Source organism: Adiantum capillus-veneris, chromosome 28, assembly GCF_014529385.1.
Source record: "Adiantum capillus-veneris isolate H3 chromosome 28, ASM1452938v2, whole genome shotgun sequence".
NCBI lineage: Eukaryota > Viridiplantae > Streptophyta > Polypodiopsida > Polypodiales > Pteridaceae > Adiantum > Adiantum capillus-veneris.
This window is the reverse complement of record NC_140958.1, coordinates 89,559,939-89,582,758: the sequence shown is the minus strand read 5'-3', so window position 1 is coordinate 89,582,758 and position 22,820 is coordinate 89,559,939. Positions and strand designations below refer to the sequence as shown.

The 22,820-nt window shown below is 45.6% G+C and overlaps 1 protein-coding gene across 1 annotated transcript in view; it reads right to left on the bottom strand.

The window, feature by feature from the left end:
• Window positions 1-288: 288 nt before the first annotated feature.
• MSH3 (homolog of DNA mismatch repair protein MSH3) overlaps window positions 289-22,820 on the bottom strand; it is a 44,102-nt gene continuing 21,570 nt past the window's right edge. The window contains exon 12 of the mRNA XM_086504762.1: window positions 289-886. Within this exon, the coding sequence (XP_086360888.1) occupies window positions 551-886 (336 nt within the window). The 3' untranslated portion in view covers window positions 289-550. The remainder of the gene's footprint in view (window positions 887-22,820) is intronic.

The following is a 22,820-nucleotide window of genomic DNA, read 5'->3' as shown; positions in this document are numbered from 1 at the left end:
ATCCCTCTTGCCTCAACTCATGTTGCATGCATTTTGGAGCTCTGGGGGTGGAGTCCCTTAAAGAGTCACAGGGTTGGCCGCAGAACACTCCATGGTTTGGCAGACTAGATCAGATACAACAGTCTCATTCCCATATCTCCTTTGTTCTACACACACGCGCGAAGCCCATGCACATACACAAGCACATATGCAACTTAATGGTCTGCAGAAATACTTCAAGAAACAAGAAACCGATTCAGGCCGACGAAGAAAGACGATCACAACCGGGAAAAGCACAACAACTGAACTACTGTCTAATGAACCCCAGAAAATTCTTGCTTGGATAAGGCAAAGAAGCAAAGTTGGTTGCTATTTTTATAGCAATGATTGACGCGAGCAAGGTAGCCACAAAATTAGTGATCATTTTCTTTGGTTCACATGATTTCCATCTCAAAAGCTCCCAAACAAAATTTCATCCATGCAAGGAGTTTTCTGGATTGTCGTTTCTTATATAAAAAATACATTACCCATCTGGTAGCAGCCATTAGCAGCCATCCTTCATAATTAGAAATCAATAGGAAGGCAAAAATCCGGATTGAGCCCCAAGGCTTACTAGTACACATTCTTGCATCATCTTTATGGCAGGTAAGGCTGCTTCTGAAGACTGCAGTGTCGAAAATACCTTACTAAGTTGCTCCGACACTTCTGCAATGCTCATGGCAGTTGGGCCCCCTTCAAGACTCGTAGGGTTAATTGAATTGGGCACCTTGTTTGATTCATCTTCACTTGCTGCTCCCAACGACAACTGCTCTTCGGCCTCTTTGTTTCTCGATGATGCTCGGGCCCTTACCTCATTCTCCATTTTTGCAGCCATGATGGAAGCTTTTGATATACATGCTTCTGGTATCTGCAACAGAAAAATAACTTCATTAATCACCCTTAGCCTACTTCTCCACTCCATTTCTTCCACTCTGTTTTCAACAGTACCTGGCTAATTAACTTTTAATAGAGTATGTGCGCAAGCTAATTGGGAAGCAAGCAGAAATCAAACCACATGTTTATTTACATCTGCACAAAAGCCTAAACGGCCTATGAGACCAAAAAATTACATCATCGTCAAATGATCCAAATGTCCAGTATAGAAAATATAGAACATTAAAGTAACAAATGCTAAAATGTGATCAACTAAGTGAGCCAGTAGAGCCAGCGGGTGGCCTAAAGCCTGATCTCCTAAGTGGGCTGCCCCTCTTTAAGTACCACCACATGAAAGTCTCTCATGGGCTGCTGCATAATGGCGTCAATCTTCTCCTCTGTAAAGAGCCTCGTATAAGCCACTCTATGCCTCTCAATAATAGCCCAGATGTGGCAATGATAGATATGTGGGTGGCATGATTTGTGAAAGGTACGAGGGCGTCGGGCCCCGGCGTCCAGATCTACTAATCTCTGTAGCTCTATCTTGGAGAGTCCCTTGAGCTGAAACCTGATGTGTCCTAAGGTCCTGCTGATTGCTGCTGCTCTCAACAAAATCTGTCGCCCACCTCTGAATGGGTCTTGTGCTAGGGTGCACAGAATTCCGCAATAAAGCACAAATGTGCCTACAAAGCTCCAATAAGAATAGACCAAGGCATCGCTGGTCACCCGAATCCCTCTCTGAAGAGACAATGAATAGACCCCATATCTCATAATATACTTGGCACCAGCAAATGTAACGCTCCTCTTGTTAATCACTAAACCTATGAATGCATCTAGAATCTCCCCCTATGGCGAGCTGCCGAGGAACAATCTAGCATAACAATGATCTCGAAGCTCCCACAAGCTGTGTATGTAAGATAGTGACCTAGTAAGTGCCTCACCCACAATCCATGTAGCTCCCAATTGAGCTCTGACGACCTCATGTGGCACTATGGCCTTACATCAGATCATCCTAGATCCTACAGATCACAGTGACTAGTGGTCTCTCCATCCATCATGCATCCCACCAGACCAACAACAATCATCTAGACTAGGTCCAAAAATCTGTACCCCATACAATAATGTGGATGTCACCAACGTATCAAACAAACATAGCTTAGTGCGGGGCTCCTGAAACTGTACCAATGAGCTCAACTGCTCCAACTTTGCAAGGGCTGCACATCCTCGTGTCAGTCTCAAAGCTGCTGCCTCTCTCATGGAGAGAAATGAAATGATATATTAACATCTTCAAAAGGCCAAAATGACCTATGAGACCATCAGATACAAAGTGGTGAATCTAATACAATGTCTGAAGTACAAGTACAAAAAGTACTGAATGTAAAAATGAAAAAACTGAAAATGAAGTGTGAAATGTGAAAATGTAGAATAGGCCCTCAATGACACTCTGGGTGTTGTACTAGAATGCCTCTGATCCTCTGCTGGAGTCTCCGTCGATGGAGTGTGCTCCTGTGTCTCGGTCGTGGTCGTCTCGATCTCCCGAGCTCAGTCGCCCTGTCAATGAGGGTGCCTCTGGTATGAATGTGGGTACCACCCTGTGCTGGTGGTTTGTCTCCTAGCTCCCTCGATCCAAAGAAGTCTGTGATCTGTCTCTATGACTGTCGTACTCCATGTCTCCTCAACAGACTATCTCTATGTCGGTGTAGCTCAAGTAGATATAAGCCAAGGCATCTCTGATCCTGATACCTCATGACTCTATCTAGGGGTCCAAAACCCTCCCTGAATAAGCAATGGAAGCGCCCTCGTATCTCATAATACACAGTGCAGTGGCATATGTAGTGTAGCTCTGTCTCTGGCTCTCTATCGCATAGTTGGCATATCCTAGACTCCGGTGGTATCCCTCTGAATCTACCTATCTCAATCTCCAGCTGGTGTGAGGATGTGCTAATCTGACCAATAGCACATCGCAGACCATGAGACAAATGAGTGTCCATGTAGCTCGCACGAATCACAAACCCATCTCCCGAAAGTTGGAGAAGATGCTCTTTGTAGAAAGCCATCTTCGTGCCCAACTCCTACATCGGCTCTACCCATGTCCTCTTGGTGTCCAACTGTATAAGATCCTGACGAATGAGTCTAGTGATCTCCGTCCGTGTGACTGGCAGGGAGGGTGCATCTAAGGAATACTGAAAAGGAGACAATCTATCCATGCTGAAACCATGCCTCTGAAACCATGAGGTATCTGCGCATACCAACATGATGCGTCTCCCTGCATCGCTAACTGTCTAGAGGACTCAAGAGCTAATCTAGTATATCTGCCTCTATGTGTATCCCATAGACTGTGCATAAAGGACACTGATCTGGTAAGAGCCCCAATCTCTATAGGAGGGGCAGCTACCTCCGCTCGAATAATCGCATTGTGGTACGGAGGCCTTGGCTCTAATCATCCGGGATATCATAAATACCAAGGGTCTCTCCATGCTCTTCCAACTGTCATGATTCACAGATGGTCCCCAAACCTGGACCCCATAAAGCATAGCTGAGCAACCAAAGTATCAAAGAGCCATATCTTTGTTCGTGGTTCGTGAAACTGAACCTGCGAACACATCCTCTCTAGCCCTCCCAATGCCGCATAGGCTCTGGACAGTCTAGTCTCTGTTGCTCTCCTCAAAGTAAACCTCGGTCCCGTGAATACCACCCCCAGATATGTATATTCATCTCTGTACTCCACAATGTCCTGACCATATACGAGTGTAGGTGCCGATCTCTTGACCCACTATGGTGTGGTGTTAAACACCATAACCTTGGTTTTACCAAGGTTCACAGACAATCCACTATCCTCTGCAAAGCTGTGCAATGCATCCAATTGTCTCTGTATGCCCTCTGGTGACTCTGATATCAACACAATATCATCAACATATAATAATAAAGGGATCCGTGTCCCTGCCAGCTGAGCGCCTCTGTCGCCCTCTCTGTCAATGTAGTCAAAGACCCCATCTACATACATACCAAAAAGTGTAGGGGACAAAGGACACCCCTGTTTCACTCCAATTATGGAATGAACAATGTCAGAGATCCCCTCAAGAGTGCGTACCTGACCAGTCACTGAGCCGTATAAAGCCACGATCCCCCATATGATCTCCGTGGGTACTCCCAACTTCAGTAGCCTATGCATCAATATGGCCCTCGGCACTGTGTCAAATGCTTTGCGGAAGTCCACAAAGCAACAGTACATCCGTCTCCCATGTGCCCGACCCTCCTCAATAATGGCTCTAAGTGTAAGAATATGGTCCAAAGTGGAGAAACCCCTCCTGAATCCAGCCTGTTTTGCTGCTCGTATGCCCTCATTTTCTGCCCATTTACTCAGTTTCTGTTCAAGAATGGATGCATACAACCGTGCTGTTCAAGAGAGAGGGGCCTAAAAAATCACACACACAGGCAGTTCCTGCATAGCAGGAGCAAGCAAGTGAACCAAAAATATATCTGCCTGCACACACTTATTTAAATGGCTGACAAGCCAGTGGTGGAAGTTCTTCCCATCACTAGGTGGGCACCTCTATATATATATACTTCAAGCTTAAGCTGAATTTTAATGAATAGAAAAATACTGGCAGGGGCACCTATTCAGGGGTGCGGGTGCCCGCAGGAGTAATGGGTGTGTGTACTTGTTGCTCTTGAAAGAGTCAGCATGCCTCTGCACAATCCTGAACAAGAATAGCTGGTACAACTCCTCCTCAAGCCAACCTAAACATGCTCTCTTCTTTCACCTCACAAGGCGTCGGAAGGTTATCTGTGTCTGTCGCTGTGTGGTGTCCCCTGCAGCTACCTCTCTCTGTAATCCGATTCTAGCCTCTCAACACTCATCATGATACCAGCTAATCTATGGCATAGTGCGACTACTATGTCTCATTGTACCACAAGAGAGGCAAAGGTTGTAGCTGCCCTTGCAGGAACAGCATCTCTAAGGTAATGCGTAGCTTTGCAAAAGGTACATAGGGATCCACATCACCTATCAATCTAAATATTCAAAAATGGACATGATTGGTCCCCCTAGAGAAGTAATATCTAGGATGAGCACATCTCTGTTGGCTATCCATAGGCTGTGTAGCATAGCAGAAATCTGGTATGAAAGAGCATGCATGATCTGCAACAACTCCAATCAGTCTCACCCAAACGGATGGCTCTCGCATACGTGGTAAAGAGTAAGCAGAGCGAGTACATAATCCACTATGTTTGATGTAGCAGGGCTACAGTGTCACTGGAGCAAGACAGACAATTAGTTCAGTTGGTCACAGTTGGTCAGGAGTTCCACTAAACAGACTCTTGCCTGGGCAGTGACACGTGGCAAGTGATGCGGATGGTGGTCTAGTAGACGCTGAGGCCAGATCATAGGCTTAGCTGGATTGGGATATCTGCTAGCCGTTGGTGGCTCCTTACATAAGAGTGGTTGGTTCCAAGGTCGGTATGCATCATCATCTACTCTGTGTGGTCTTGGTCGAGAGTCTATCATCTTGAGTTCATACACAGCACGACTACACCATCTCTGCACAGTTGAGCCTCGATACCCCCATTGTACCTATGAGTTTTGGGTTGGAGCTGTGTGCTGCCATGCCAAAGTCTTATTGGTTTCTTTGAGTTAGTCGATGTTCATGCTGTTCAGGTTCCTCTGCTGAGTCTTGCTGTTGTTGCTCTGTTATTCATTGTCTTCTGTGTTTTCATTGTGTGGAGTGAGATCTCACGCACATTGCACTGAGGAGCACCCACTATAGAGCACGACACATTATCTCCGCTACATTTGACTGGTGTGGGTAACATGTAAATCCTCCCGATGATAGCCATTTAGTTATGCCATTAAGTATGGCTAACCAATGCGTAGATCCCATCTCTAGGATGCATTTAACATACTTTGTGCATCTGCATGAGTCATTGGAAACTCTCTCCATGCCAAAATCTGCACGGTCATACTCAAGAAAATCCTTGGCTAATGTATCAAAAAAGGCAACCTGACAAGAAGCTGTCCTTGCATTAAAGTCCCCAGCAAGTATGACATCTTCCATTCTCGAATACTCCATAATATCACCATCTGTCTCGTTCAATCCCAAAACAGCTTTATGCACTTGCAAGAAATTTAGAATACAAGAGACTTTCTCTGTAATTGTCTGCATATTCCTGAAGAGACAAATTCTTCTGTGATGGAAAGACCCATGGTCTAGAGCAAGACTACGCTCATCTAGAGGCACAAAATTATTACAGAACTTGATCAAAAAGTCGTTCCAAGTTTAATGCACATGCTTGTCCTGCTTGACCTTGTGCCACCACACATCAAGCAAATTGTACGTAGCATGATGTATTCTTCATTGATGCTGCAATAGACGAAAACATTGATCCCATTTCGAGAGCCACTGCTTAGCAGCATCAACAGTGCAAGTAGGCAATGAACCATTTTACTTTGGAGGCTTCAAATCCTTTAGCTTCCATCTTGAGCCCTTTGCCAGAAAACTACGAGGTCCAGCCTCATGATCCTACATGCCTACATTGCCTATGCATAATCATCTTGAATGGTTGCTATTTTCTCTTTGCCTTGATGTTGTGTTTCTATCACCTGTTGCATTTGTCCTTATAAATTATGAAGATTGTCTTCAAAAAGACTCAAAGGTTTATCCACAACAGTTTCAATCTCATTTGCACTAGGGGCTTGGAATTAAAGCTCCTCTCCCATCTCTCTCAAAACCACAAGTGCTCTATACACCATGGGCATGCATACACAAATATACAACACATTCACCACTACTCAGGTCACAAATCTCTTGAAAACCCTCAAATATTCACATGCATCACTAAGCAACTATGTATTACCACACATAAAGCATAAAACACAAAGTTTTGAAGGGAAAAAAAAGACCATATCCGCTGCAACAGAAAATGGTGGTGCTCCACTCTAATGATTCCGCAAACCGCTTTTTATTGATTTTGGTCATGCCATAAATCTTACTCAAAAGTTTGCATATAACGGATACAAACTCTAGCACCAAGAGAGACATTCATGCACTGCTCGTAAGCTATGTGAGAGCAGCATCATGAGTAAGCTCAATCAAGCTCCAAAACCCCTTTTAAATCTGCCATTTATAATTCGATAACTGCAAGAAATTTTCTAGCACTACATCGTTTTGTGATTGTGTATGTTGTCTCTGTCCAAAGATTGCAACAACCTCACATAGCGCTAATAGGCTAAGATAACTGTGACGGGACGGGCACCACATGCCAACAGAAAAGAACAGACTGAACAACTTTAAGCACTTCAATATCAACTGAATTGAAAGAGATGCATGACAGACGAGACGGGGAGTGGCGGAGTTCCACCCCGAGAGAGCACTGGCCCCAAACCTTGGCGCCCCTTTCGGTATTTCTTTATATTGCTTCAACATGGTACAACTCCCATGGCTCTACTCTGGATATCCCCGAACAGATTGCTAGAGTGAGAGCCCATGGGTCAGCAGTTTACATGAAAAGCATTCAAACTCAACAACTTTTGGTCCAAAAACTGGCCTTGAAAACTGCCAAAGAAAAGTATGAAAATTCGTACAACTACCACGTCAACACTTTCAGTGCAAAATCCAAAAATCTGCCATGTCAACACTGTCAGTGCAAAATCTGAAAAATTGCCACGTCAGCATGCACAATTCGCAGAAGTCCGTGCAGGCTGCCATGTCGTCAGCGCAAATCGCGGGTCGTCCATACAAATGCCATGTCACCAGTTTTTACACAGGAAAGTGAGTGTGTGTGCGATCTGCTTTATTTATGGTCTTTAAGTCCCCAGCCCCATCGGATGGGGTCCCATAAGTTGGTTGGAACTTCTTTAAAAATTGATCCATTCGGCAAGGATTCTGTAAGTCGGTAAAAAACCCTTCTGCTGCTTCTACTTCTTCTCTTTCTTCTTCTTAGGGTTTAGGCCCTTCAGCCGGAATCTACAAGTTGGCTCAGTCTTCAATGGCTTAACACTTAAACAATTTGTGCAATCCCCCCTTCTTGAGAGAAGAGTTATCGTCCACGATTATCATATATCTGCAAAACAGCTCAAGTTTGCTCAAAAATTTTCGAGGTTCGTTCCGAGGGACATTCGGTGGGACAATCAATTTTCTCATTCCAAATCAGAGCTCTTGATATCCTTGGTCGTTGGCTATATCATCCAATAAGGAGTATATTCTCATTTCAGATCAGAGCTCTTGATATTCTAGCGTAGCAAAATTAGCCATAACACCCACACCCCGTTGATCTCTAACCGTTGTCTCTATGCACTAAAATTACATACCCAGGCAATCTCACCCAATTAGGAATATTCACTTGTTGACACATCACAATGCAACACAAATGCTCACATATGCATGTTACAAGACATAATGAACAGCGTCACTAAGCACTCCCCCGAGACAGACAGTCTACAGTATGAGGCTACTCAACGACTACCTTGTCACTCCCCCGCAAACAACTTAAAAGGGTCCGGGCCATGAGCTCACAGAACTGATACAACCAATCGCTCCCCAGACCGCAGCCTGTGTCGCTTGGATACAACCAAACGCTCCTGAGACATCCAATCTACGTCGTTCGGAGGTTTTTCAACGTACAACGAAACACTCCCCAAACATCCCCTCTGCGTTATTCCGAGGTTTTCAAGCATACAACGAAACGCTCCCTAGGCATCCCGTCTGCGTCATTCGAAGGTTCAAACAATACCAAAACAGCCTTTCTCACTACTGCACCCCGGGAGTAAATCACCAAGCATTGAGACCATGATTCAAACCACAGTCAAACAACTCAAATCGGTACCACGACAAGTTTAAAACAAATACCATCCATTTCAAACAAATTCCAAGCAGGATGACCACACAAGTTCTCAAACAAAATTCAAAAAATTGTTAAATCAAACTGAAGAAGCATCTAAATCAAACGTCGACAAGCCTTCCATCTGGAAACCTACACCAACAATTAGGGTTAAATTTCTTCCATGAGATTGTAGTCAACCCAACATGGTCCATAAGCTCTTGAATCATCGAAACAAGCCTCGACAAACAGTGTTCTTGTAACCGGCCGTAGACTCGCTAAAGAGCGGTAGACTTTAGCTTTCACCTGATCTTTACACTGATAAACTTTACTTGAACTTTACAACACAAAGGAACTTCACGAATAAACCTGTGACTAGGAATGACACTTCAAACAAACCACGGCCTGGCAGCTAGAGTGCTTCCAAGCAGACAGTGACACCGCGTTGGCCCAAAGGTTGGCGCCTCTTTCGGTATTTCTTTATCCAATTAATTTTTGGAGAAAATCTTGTAAGTTCCTACGAGCTGTCCCCCTTTTATTGGGCTGAAAATGACCTACTCTAGCCAAATTTTGGTAACATAACCGCAGTAGGAGCTTCACAACCAAAATACCCATGCAAAAGGTGACTTTCCCGACGCATTTGAGCACTTTCCTAAACCTAGCGAGAAATTACAGCACGTTGAATTCTCTGTTTTCGGCCCCGAAAATCCACTCAAACACCTATATAGTGATCCCCTAGCTTCCCCGAAGCTCTTGGAGCTATTAGGGATCAAAAAGGGTCAAAACCATAAACCTACAAAAATACACAGCAGGCTGTAATTTCCTGTTTCGGACTCCGTTTCGGGTGTCGATCGGATCCGTAGCAAGCCCTCGAGCTCTTGCACCTGTAGGGCTACTTGCTCTTTGATTCCGACGAGATTTCTCGCGTGAAATCTCTCTGAATCAACTTGTACCTACGGGGGATTGACGGCTAGCTAATCCAGTCCCTATGTAAGAGGCTCTTGCCTCGGCAACCGCGCATGAACCCACACAACTGTACATACAGATGAATAGTCCTTGAGCTGGGCATCACGAATCTATATTCAAAAGGGAAGAGAGGTGCACGAGAGCGGAATCGTTGTGCTACATAAGACAAGGGAAGGAGAAGCAGCCCTAAATCAGCCTTTTCTCTCAAAATTGGACGCCCTAGCTGAGTTGGCTTGCAGATGAACTCTAGTGCCGCCATGTGTCCGGTTTGTCTCTTTTGAGTTAATTTCCTAGTATCGGCAAACTCATGAAGTGTCGCGTGGGGCCTAAACGACTTTGAACTGAGCCTAGCCACCCTTCTATTGCTCGGATTTCAGTGCCGATTGGCCCGACCAACTCATGGCGACCTAACCTTCACTATTGCGGCTGAATCTCACATCGTCGACCGTTTCACACTAGCCATACAATGTCCGGCCATTAGTGACTTCAAAAGAGGGTCCCTTAAATTAAATAAAAATCAAGGGAAAGACACCAACAACTAAGGTTATTGATTGTCACGGCCTCTTGAAATCACAAATGTCCTCGATTGCATGCCATATATACATGTCAAAGATGATTTAGTGTGATTAGCACCCTTTTATCATCACATCTGAGTCTTTCTTCTCTTCTTGCTCTTTCTATCCTCATCACTAGAATCGGAGGACGAAGAACTCGCCGAGCTGTCAGAAGAGGATGAGGATGAACTAGACACACCCTCAAATTGCACTCATTTCTTTGTCTTTCGTGCATTCGCAAAGTAGATTTCCAACCTAAGTAGCCAAGATAGTCTGTTGTTCGACACTTTTTCCTCGGTAGCCTCTTGGTCTTTATGAGTCTACTAACTCCTCGTTCTCCTGCTTCATCGAATCCATCCTCTGAGTACACCCTCTAAGTTGGCGTTGTTGATGTAATCGTCTAATTCAAAGCTGACTTTAGAGGTAAACGGGTGGTGCTACGCCATCGAGAATGCATCGCGTCAAGTGGGTGCTTGATCAAAAATTTCGCATACTACGCATCCTTGGAATACTAAAGCATTTGCTGAGCACAAGCATCGACCTATTGTTGTTGCTACATCTCCATTCTTTCGTATTTGGTGGATGGAGGAGGGCCGTACTCTTCCGAATCTTCAACAAGTGGTCGATGTCCATTGCAGTCTCCATTATTCTCTCCCAAACCAGAGTGATCGGGTGCCACAGTTTCCTCCTAGCAAGATTCGTCAACCGAATCTATGTGCGCTGAAAGTAAGGGATCATATCCTTCGTAGAGGAAAAATCGTTTGAGCTTTGATACCGCTATAATAGACTTGGATACCCAGACTTGGATACCCAAGCCGAAGATATAGTGCAACACACGCGAGAAAACTAAAAGAACTGAACAAAACTAAAGAAGAGAGATGACACATCACGGCGAAGTTCCGCGCCCTAAGAGACTGGCCCCAAAGACTAGTGACCCTTCTCGGTATTTCTTTATTATTATGCTTCACAAAGTACAATGTCTGAGGGTCCTCTTCTCTCAACAATGCTCCCAAGCTAATCTCTGGGAGAGAGGCCCTGGCAATTCTTTTAAAGGCCCTTGGCCAAAAGCAGTACATGAAAATCTTCAAGTCTAAAAGCATCTTGCCCCAAAAGCTAGCGCCAAAACTCTCCAGCTCAAATCGTGGAAATCCCTACAACTGCCACGTCATCAGTGCAAATTACAAGCGTCCGTATAGTGCCATGTCATCACCCTTCTACACAATTTTTGGGGGTCCACTTTATTTTAATGGGGTACCATAAGTTGGTACAACTTATAAAATTGATGATCTTTAATTTTGGGCCTCTGGGATAGGCTCTATAAGTTGGTAAAACTTCTTCTGCATCTTTCACTAGGGTTTTGACCCCTCTCTATCCGAAGTCCGTTCTTTAGGTCATGCGACGTCATCACTTTGTGACAATCCATATCTATTTGCAGCTATTATGCTGATTCTCTATGCACCTATACCTCTCTCTCAATCTCTTGCAAAAAATTTATTTTTATCCTTTATGCAAAGTGTTAATTGGCAATAATAAACTTGTGGTATATTCAAAGGCAAGTTTCATTGGTATCAAAGCAAAGTTAACTTCCTTACCTTCAAGGTAGTTAAAGGCGGTCTTCGACTTGAAGACTTGCTGCCATAAAGATGTCAAGCCACAGAGAGAGATCGAGGTCATTGACCAACTCTATTCATTTTAAGGAATCTCTCCTCAAAAAGGAATCAAGTTTCAAGAGTAGCAACCATGAGAAATCAACCAGTTGACGTCAACTGCACTATCATCTCATACTCGCAATCATAGAAAAGATGGATCAACAAAGCTAGACAAGAAGCTTCTTCAATGTATGAAAGAGATGGAGAATTTGTTGTTAGATCCTATTGTGCAATAGGTGGTTGCTAGGAAGGCAATCACAAATTCAAAGGTATCTCACTTTAAAGATTTCATTAAAAGTCATGATCTTGGAGACATAATTGTGTTTTGCCAAGGAATATCCATTAAGAGAGGGCATCATGATTCATCAGTCTGGACTCATCAGAACAGTTATTTTCTTGGAACTGTATACAATAGCCTCTTCTCATCGTTCTTCAACGAAGCCACCAACAATGGAGAAGAAGATAGACGCGGACAAGAATAAGAAAGAAACCTCCAAAAATTTGTTCAAAGTTTCGGAGGGTCTCTGGCTATTCGGAGACTAGCTCGCTGCTGTTGTTCACACCCCTCCTGCCATCACTGAACCTCCCCTCCCATTGCGTAGCCCCCCCCCCCCCCCCTTTGCACGTTGCCCCCCTGTCCACCTCCTACATGATGCCCTTTGCGCCCCCTACTAGCCCCTTGTGCGATTCTCCCTTGCTCATTGCCTGCCGAACTTGCTCCCGCCGCCCGCACCCACCCTACCCCACCTACACTCAACTTGCTAATCCCCCCCCTCCCCCCCCCCGTGCTGCTCTCCCTTCTTCTCCTTTGGAATTGGTGGGCCATTTTCGGGCTTCCGACCCACATCCTTCGCATTCTTCCCATCCTCGATCGTCGTCACAGCAGTAGACATGGATGGAGGATTCTGCTCCACCACAAAGGGACTCGAGTGAAGCCCCCTCGCTCAACTCCGCAGAACCAACCATCTGCGAGCTTAGAGGCAAGGGTGGCACGCCTTCAGGGGTCACCCGTATTATCTGCAAGATAATCTTCACCCGACCTAGCAAAGGAGAGTGTGTGACCTCCTCCATGCCCGCCTTTTAGCCGAGATCATCGACATTCAGCCTCTCAAGCGTGGCTACTATCAAATAGAGTTTGAGACTTCCGAGATGGCATCCAAGGTCATTGCGATGAGCCCCCTAGCTATCCGAGCAGCAAAAGCTCATTTTCAACAGTGGCGCCATGGCTTCGATCTGGCTACCGATGCGGACCGCACTGGCGTCACCGCGCACGGCAACTTCTGTTGCTGCCAAGGCAGCAAGCATACCTTCGGTACATGTTTTGGTTCGAGACACCCAAACCCTCTTGAAAATCGTTTTACTACCTCGGGTGAGTGGAATTGGCTCCATCGATACGTGGAGTATTTGGGACTCCCGTGTTAGGTGCAACGGAATGAATGTTGTTTTTTCTCAAGATTAGTGATCTTTATTGCTCAAGGTTCCTTTTAGTTCTTAGGGAAAGAGAGAGCTTTCCGTCTTGTAGAGTGTTGTGGTCACGAACAAAGGGAGTGGATATTGTGCGTGCAAGTGAATGAGACTGAGAGAAGGAGAGAGAAGAGATACGACACCGAGAGGTTGTAAAACCCTCCTCCGAAGGCCCTACTCTCGTCGGCGAGAGTGGTCTAAATCTTTGATTGCACAAAGGTGTACAATGCGTATGCAATGGACTGATGCAATGGGACTATGCCGATGACGACGACGGCGGCGACGACGACGACGACTCGATGGGCTGAAATCTGAGTTCTTCTATTCGCTGAATTTCGGGACTGTTTCGGTGGCTGAAAATGACTGTTTTGGCTGCGTTTTTATGGCTGAAAAATGAGGTTTCTTAGGGCTGAAAACTGATGGTCTTTACGGGCTGAATCTGCTACACTTTAGATGAATGATGCCGGTCTTAATTTGCTACTGAAATCCAAAAACGCCAGGGGCTGAAATTGGTCCTTCTGTCGCCGGGTTCTGCAAATGCAAAAACGCTAGGCTGATCTGCTGTGTCGTGATGACGCCGGGGCTGATCTGCTGTGCACAAATCGCCAAGGCTGATCTGATGCAAAAACGCTAGGTCTTCTGTGGAGAAAACGCCAGAGTAGTCACGGGGGTTGGTCTTGCTGAGAAGTTGCCTGTTGAGCAAGGTGCTCCTGCTGCCTCTTCTGCCAGAAAGTGCTAACTTGGGTTTGCTTATATATTAACTTAGCAAAATTGCCCTACCTACTTTTGTTGGAAAGTCACTTAAAAATAATAAGTGAAAATACCAATAAATAGGAAAATAGGCTAAATGCACTGAAAAATTCCCCTAACTGATGCTAATGGATTCTGATGGGAATTCCGATGATCATGCTGTGTGCAACCGGAGGATATGCATCTATGCTAAGTGACTGGGCATGCACGGTCTACGAGTAGACTCACAAAAGTGCCAGATCACTGCTAATCTAGACTGACTGAACTGACTGAACCCTGCTATGGTATAGCTTGTCCACGGACACATAGGGTTGGGATGTGTCACGTGACATCCCCTCCTTTTCAAAGTGAGGTACTGGTACTGAACTGTATGGCGTCGAGAGAGATCGCCAACAGCATCCGGAATCCTGGAAGGGACTCTTCGCCGGCCCACTCTGATGTGTGGGTCGTGCGGTGCTTGAACTTCATAAAGGTCTGCAACGCTTGCTTCTTTGGGCCGCGCCGAAAGCGACACAAAGTCTTCTGAATCTCCTTTCTTGCTTCAACTTCGTCTAGAGTCCTGCATCTTTCGTCTTCAAGAATCTCCATGGCTGAAAATTCCTGAAACCATCTCCAACACAAAACCATGAACATACCCATTCCATGTAAAGTGAAGGAAAAAAATCTTGTCTTCTCTACAGACTGTGGATGCAATGTAGATAAACCTAGAGACGGAGTGACAAACTGTTCATCAAACACATGCAAACAATGAGATCGAATCTTTTCTATTTGATCGAAATCAATCAACTGTGGCAAATCACAATGGAAATGCCCATGCTTGGTGCTCATACAATCATGTGCTCTTTCGGAAACTGTGTCATGCCAAGGAAGAGCATGGAATGTGACTTCCTTACATACAAACTTTTCAACTTTTCATGAACAATCCGCATACATTCATGTTCATCCATGAGAGAAACGTGCTCAACATACCATATGTCATGCCTAGGAAAAGGGGATGCTGACTAAAATACAGGAAACCTTCACGAATGAAACATTCGAACAATGCGTGCGTATCAATCATGTGAACACATAATACTTCCTGTGATGGTTCTTTGGACCAAGGCTCAAGAGCCAAGATCGGTTCGTCCTGAATGATCGAATCGTCCTGTGGGGGTTCTTTGGACCTCGACTCGAAAGCCAAGATCGATTCTTGGTGATTGATCGAATCTACAACGAGGTTAGCTTCACTAGAAAAAGCATCCACTAACACATCATCCTGGTGAACAATCACATCTTCTTCATGCAACTCATCATGCTTGTGAGAAATCACATCTTGATCATGCAAATCATCATGCTTGTCATTGGCATCCAAATCATCATGGTTAGCAATATCAGTCAAATCATCATGCAAGGCATTGTCAATCAAATCATCATCATGCTTCACACAATCATGCAAATCCTGTGGGTCATGCTTTGGAGAAGAAGAGACTGAGAGAGTCTCCTTTTCCCGAATCTCTTGCATCGGTGTCGACACTTGAGAAAAGAGTTGCAACATCTCTTGCATTCGTGCTTTGTTCTCGCGATAAAATTCTGCTTGTCTTGCTTTGTTCTCTCGATCAAATTCTGTTTCTCTTGCTTTGGCTTCCAAGCGTGCTTGCTCGTTCTCACGCGCTATGGCTGCCATTCTTTCTTGGTACTTACGCTCGATGGCTGCGATTCTTTCTTCGCTTTCTAATTTCCTGTCCATCATCCTCTTGTCGAAAGCCTCCATAGGAGTTAGTGCAATCCTTGTCGTAGATGGAAAAGGGGGAGGGTCGGAAAAACCTCCTGGTGGGGAAAATTCTTCTTCGCCTCTCTCATGCTCATCACCTCCAAGCGAAGTATCCATTCCGCTTTGAGTGATGATCATTCTGAAGTCGTGGGTTCGTGTGGGTTCTTGTGGGTTCTTGGGGGTCTTGGGTTCTTAAGTTCACAAGGAACTTCGGTTCTTGAGGGTCTTGGGTTCTGAAGTTCACGAGGAACTTGGGTTCTTGGGGGGTCTTGGGTTCTTGAGGTTCACGAGGAACTTCAGTTCTTGAGGGTCTTGAGGTTCTTGAGGTCCTTGATTCGTGAGAATCTTGGGTTCTTGAGGGTCTTGAGGTTCTTGAGGTTCTTGAGGTTTTTTTTCGCTTGCAAATCACGTTGGAGAAGGATCTTCTCTTCACCCGAGTTCTACCCTTTTCTGCAGGCGCACCCCTTGGCGGCCTTGCGCTCACACCAACGTTGCTTTTTCCCACCTCACGTCGATTGGCCGGCCGTTAAGTGTACGGTCCGCTCTCAATGAGTGAAAAGAGACACAAGGGAAGGTTGGACAAGCCCTTCTTTCTTGGGATTCCTATCACTCTTCAACAAAACACGATTAGGAATCGCCACGCCCAAGTAAACTTGGGTTCGTGCGATGGCAACAAGCAAAAAAAATTCTTGTGGTTCTTTCCTTGAGTAATGCAGAACACTTCCAAAGCTCTGATACCAATGTTAGGTGCAGCAGAATGAATGTTGTATTTTCTCAAGATTAGTGATCTTTATTGCTCAAGGTTCCTTTTAGTTCTTAGGGAAAGAGAGAGCTTTCCGTCTTGTAGAGTGTTGTGGTCACGAACAAAGTGAGTGGATATTGTGTGTGCAAGTGAATGAGACTGAGAGAAGGAGAGAGAGAAGAGATACGAGACCGAAAGGTTGTAAAACCCTCCTCCGAAGGCCCCACTCTCGTCGACGAGAGTGGTCTAAATCTTTGATTGCACAAAGGTGTACAATGCGTATGCAATGGGACTATGCCGATGACGACGACGGCGATGACTCGATGGGTTGAAATCTGAGTTCTTCTATTCGCTGAATTTCGGGACTGTTTCGGTGGCTGAAAATGACTGTTTTGGCTGCGTTTTTATGACTGAAAAATGAGGTTTCTTAGGGCTGAAAACTGATGGTCTTTACGGGCTGAATCTGCTACACTTTAGATGAATGATGCCGGTCTTAATTTGCTGCTGAAATCCAAAAACGCCAGGGGCTGAAATTGGTCCTTCTGTCGCCGGGTTCTGCAAATGCAAAAACGCTAGGCTGATCTGTTGTGTCGTGATGACGCCGGGGCTGATCTGCTGTGCACAAATCGCCAAGGCTGATCTGATGCAAAAACGCTAGGTCTTCTGTGGAGAAAACGCCAGAGTAGTCGCGGGGGTTGGTCTTGCTGAGAAGTTGCCTGTTGAGCAAGGTGCTCTTGCTGCCTCTTCTGCCAGAAAGTGCTAACTTGGGTTTGCTTATATATTAACTTAGCAAAATTGCCCTACCTACTTTTGTTGGAAAGTCACTTAAAAATAATAAGTGAAAATACCAATAAATAGGAAAATAGGCTAAATGCAATGGAAAATTCCTCTAACTGATGCTAATGGATTCTGACGGGAATTCCGATGATCATGTTGTGTGCAACCGGAGGATATGCATCTATGCTAAGTGACTGGGCATGCACGGTCTACGAGTAGACTCACAAAAGTGCCAGATCACTGCTAATCTAGACTGACTGAACTGACTGAACCCTGCTGTGGTATAGCTTGTCCACGGACACATAGGGTTGGGATGTGTCACGTGACATCCCGAATCACTACTTCATTTGCAGACAGACTGACCATCTTGTGAAGGCCTGTCCACAAAGGAGGCCCCGACCTGCAACACAGACCCAGCCTACTAAGGCTGGCCACGCTCAGTAGGCAGAGACACAGGGAGCACAGACGGGTCTTGAGGGGAGGAGCCCTGAAAAGAGTTCTTATAACATCGTATCAGAGGCCGCGTTCCACACACAGGTGGCCCTTGGAGCCCTCCACTCCTTGAATTTTCACAAAGATGCATACAGTGGGCCTGAGCTCCTCGGCTCCTGCTGTTCCACAAGCTCTTCCAAAAGTCTGAAAGGAACTTGGCTGTGAGACTCTCCTCCTACTAGTGACCTGCTCTCTTTGAGTAGCCAAAATGTGGCGCCCTAGTCGTGTTGTGTACTAGAAAGAAGGGTTCCCTAGGTGATCAGTTAAAGCAAAAGGGTCCCGTCAAACCACTCTCGAGGGTCCCACTGCTCTCGTGTGACAAATGGCAACTCTCCCAAGCCCAGAGCCTCCAATGTTCAGTCTTGAGATCTATCGGTCTGGATCAAGCACACATATCCTCCCGCTGATGCCTTCAAATATGGTGAAAGCAACACTCTGCTACCTCTGGTGTCTTAGAAGCAACTCTGTGGAGGCGGCCCTGTCGTTGAACCTCAAAGAACATGTAAAGGTGTGAGTCAGAGCAGGCCCTAAAAGCTATGAGGACCTCAAGGCGAGTAAAGACCCCCATCCAGCTGGAAGCCACTGGCTCGAAAGGCGTGCCACTTTGCCAGTATAGCCTTGACGATGTCCTGACACATGCTCTGTACCCCCCTAATGCCGCATAGCAGGATGCTCTGACTCTCTTTAGGAAGTGTTGTAAACTGCAATCAGTCTCCAAAGGTGCGGGTTGGACCCTTTGCCATTCGGTCTACTGCCAACCATGGGACCTCGCTGTGTACTGACCAACGGGTTCCATGTAAGAGGCTGCCTCAAGTGCTCCTCAATGCATATGGGCTGGTGCTCTCAAGCCCCCCCCCCCCCCCCCCCCCAAAAGTTCCCAAGACCAAATTAAGCTCAACGAGAAACGGTCCTCCCATCTCGTGCAGTCACCATGCTCCAATGGCTTGTCGCCCATCGAGATACCGTAGTGGGAAGTTGGTTGGTCTACAGTGGCCATCCGACGGACTGTGCCGCATGTGACCACCCACTTGAGTCACAGAGGCATTGTCTATGGGACTGTCCTGTTGCGCAACGAGTTTGGCTTCAGATTCTGCAGTTGATGCCAGCCCTCTCGTCAGCTAGTCAATACACTTGGGGTGATGCCGCTTGGTCCACCTTCACGGGCCCAGGGTTTGAGTTATCCTCAGCTAGCAGGATGATTTTGATACAAGAGGGCCGGCCCACACTCCAGCCTGTCATAGAGCTTACACCCCAAGAGTGGAGCAGTGATAGAGAGCTTTGCTGCGAGCTTATCTACAGCCTGACTCTCTCGTTCATATGGAGAGTCTATTGCTTCCACATCTTCGAGGCCCGCCCTATCCCACCGGTGGAGACTATATGAGATAAATGGTTGGAGTTGACCCACACACTTTGAGGTCAATTTGAGAGGCTGCAGGGCAGCTCCGACCGTATGCGGGAGCGCCGCGACACATTTCTACGACTTTGGCGTCCAGGGCCTTCCTACACCATGGTCCATGGGACCCCTAGATGGCACTACTAGCTATTGTTGGAATTAGGGTTGCAGAGAAACACACACAGCTTGGAGAAGATGAAGGAAGCTCAAGGCACACAATAGAGAGTGTTACTTAGTGTGCAAGGGAAAGATGGATAGCCCTAGAGTGATGGGCGTATATACAATGCACGGGGGAAAAAACCTCCTAAAGAGGGAAAAAATGCCCCGACAGTCCTGGTGTGTTCACACACATCACTACCACATGTATATGGTAACAAATCCCCCCTGGAGTGATGCGGTGAACGAGAGCTGGCACATGAGTAAAGGGAAGTACCATGCCCTGAGGACAGGATCAGTCCACAAAGGGGAGTAAGCCCAAAGCTTTGCGGAAAGCTTCAAGCTTCTCACGAGACAATGCCTTTGTGAAAAGATCTGCAAGGTTGTCCTGTGTTGGCACATAAGCCAAGCTGATCTCTCCTGCTGAGAGCCTCTCCCTGACATAGTGGTAATGCACCTCAATGTGCTTTGTGCGAGCATGAAAAACTGGGTTCCTCGCAACTGCCAATGCGCTCTGACTGTCAGTGTAGATAGTGTTGGTAGTGTCCTGTCCAACACCCAAATCAGCCATAAGGAGTCTGAGCCATACACACTCAACCGTAGCTGTGAAGACTGCCCTGTACTCAGCCTCACAACTTGAAGTGGCCACAGTAGGTTGCTTCTTGCTCAACCATGATATACATGAACTGCCAAGCATGAAACAAAAACCACTTGTGGACACTCGCGTGTCAAAACAACCAGCCCAATCTGAGTCCGAAAAAGCAAGTAAGTCTGGCGGCAATGATCCCCCCTTGGGATAAAACAAGCCAAGATGTAAAGTGCCACTAAGGTAGCGGAAAATCCTCTTGACAGCCTGCCAATGCTTAGACCCTGGGCTATGCATAAATCTGCTGACCTGTGAGACTGCAAACTGAATATCGGGCCTCGTGTTGCATACATAAATGAGGCAGCCAACAGCAGTTTGGTAAAGAGTGACATCAACAGGATCACCAGCATCATGTAGACTCAACTTCAAACCTGTTTCCATGGGAGTGGCAATAGGTTTGCAATCCTCAAGTCCAAACTTACATAGCAATGTCTCTATGTAACTTTTCTGACACAAGGCAATACCACCATCACACTGCTTAAACTGTATACCCAAATAATGATGCCACAGCCCCAAATCTTTCATCTTGAAAGTAGCATTCAAATCAACCTTAAATTCAGCAATATGTCTCTCATTTGGTCCAGTGATCAGCAAATCATCGACATAAAGAACCACAATGAGAAGTACATCACCCTCACGCTTTACATACAATGTGCTTTCTGTTGGACTGTTACGAAAGCCTCGTTTAACCAAATGAGTGTCAGCTTTCTCATACCAAGCACGAGGAGATTGCTTCAACCCATACAAAGCCTTCTTACATCTGCACACTTTGTCCTCTTGTCCTTTTATGACAAAACCGCGAGGCTGCGTTACATAAACTTCCTCAAATATGTCACCATTTAAGAAAGCAGTAACAATGTCTGATTGATGTACATCCCAACCAAAATGAGCTGCCAATGCACATAGAAAACGCACAGTAGTCATACGACAAGTGGGAGCAAAAGTCTCTTCATAATCTATGCCTTTCTGCTGTGCATAACCTTTTGCAACAAGTCGAGCCTTATGGCGATCGATCTCACCATCCGGCTTGCGTTTCAACTTGTAAACCCACTTTGTACCAATGGCCTTTTTGCCAGGAGGCAAATCACATAAAGTCCATGTGTCATTTTCTATAAGTGCATCATATTCTAATTGCATGGCAGCCATCCAATTTTCTGAATTTTGTGCTTCATCAAAAGACAGAGGCTCCTCAACATCATGTAAGCTAGACACAGCCAAAGCATAACAATCTGATGCATAAGATGCATGGCGAGAGCCTGAACGAGTACGACTAGACAAAGGTGCATCCAATTTACTGTCACGCAAAGTGTGCACCAGCCATTTTGGCATACCTCTAGCCTGCTCATTTTCAGCCCTTTCCTCATCAAGTACATCATGTACATCTGCATCAGTAATAGGCTGATCTAGAACATTTTCAGAAACCCCCATAGGCTGTACATTTGCCTCATTGGAACTTACATTCGTATTTCCACCACTGAAAAGAGGCAACAAAGTGTCATAAATGTCTTGTGAGCTTACATTACTGTCTCTGGTACATGACAGCAAGGGCTGAACAGAATCTTCCACAAACACTACATCCTGTGAAACCAGAATACGTTTTGTTTGCGGATGATACAACCTGTAACCTTTGCTTTCAGCACTATAACCAACAAAAATACATTTGACAGCCTTATCATCCAATTTTCTGCGCTGCACTTGTGGCACCAAAGCATATGCCAAACAGCCAAAAACACGCATGTGCTCAATAGAAGGCTTTCTATCATGCCATGCTTTATATGGAGTAATAGACTGCAAAGCTTTCGTAGGACACCTGTTAAGTACATAAGTGGCACACATGATGGCCTCAAGCCAAAAAGAATGCGGTAAAGCTTGACTTTTGACCATACATCGTGCCATTTCCGTCAGTGACCTGTTTTTTCTCTCAGCAACACCATTTTGTTGAGGTGTATAAGGCACTGTACATTGGTGTTTTATCCCACGACTAGCAAGAAATGCATTAAATTCATGAGACATATACTCCCCCCCTCGATCGGAACGGAGGGTGTCCATAGTACATTTCGAGACATTTTCAGCCATAGCCAGAAATTGGTTGAAGCACATAAAAACTTCGGACTTCGCTTTAAGCGGAAATACCCATGCATGCCTGGAGTAATCATCAATGAAAGTCACGAAGTACAGGTAATTGCCCAAGGACGGAGTTTGCATAGGCCCACAAACATCACTATGCACAAGCTGCAACCTGCATGTGGCCCGAACTGAACCATCCTTTGGAAACTTAGAACGCTGCATCTTACCCAAAATACAGCCTTCACAAACATGTTTGACAGGAGCTTCAAGAGGTGGCAAAGAAGCAACCATATCAGATTTCTGCAAACGCAGCAAACTGACAAAATTCAGATGACCAAAACGTGCATGCCAAAGTTTTGCATCTGAAATAGCCCTTGAATCTGCAACAGCATTTGCAAAATTTTGTCCACACTTGTCATACAAAGTGAGCTTATACAGCCCACGGCACAAAAGGCCAGATGCAACAATTTCATCACCAAAACTGAGATCATGAATTGTACATTTGTCATCCACAAATTTGACTACAAGCCCAAGTCTAGCAAGTGCGGATACAGACAAGAGATTCTTCTTGATCCCAGGTACATAAAGTGCATCAACAAGTGTGAAGGAACTGCCATTAGCAGCAGTGAGCACAATCTTTCCAACTCCTTGAACTAGATAAGAGGCGTTGTTGGCACAAGCGACTGAATTCCCATGAGGGACAGACTC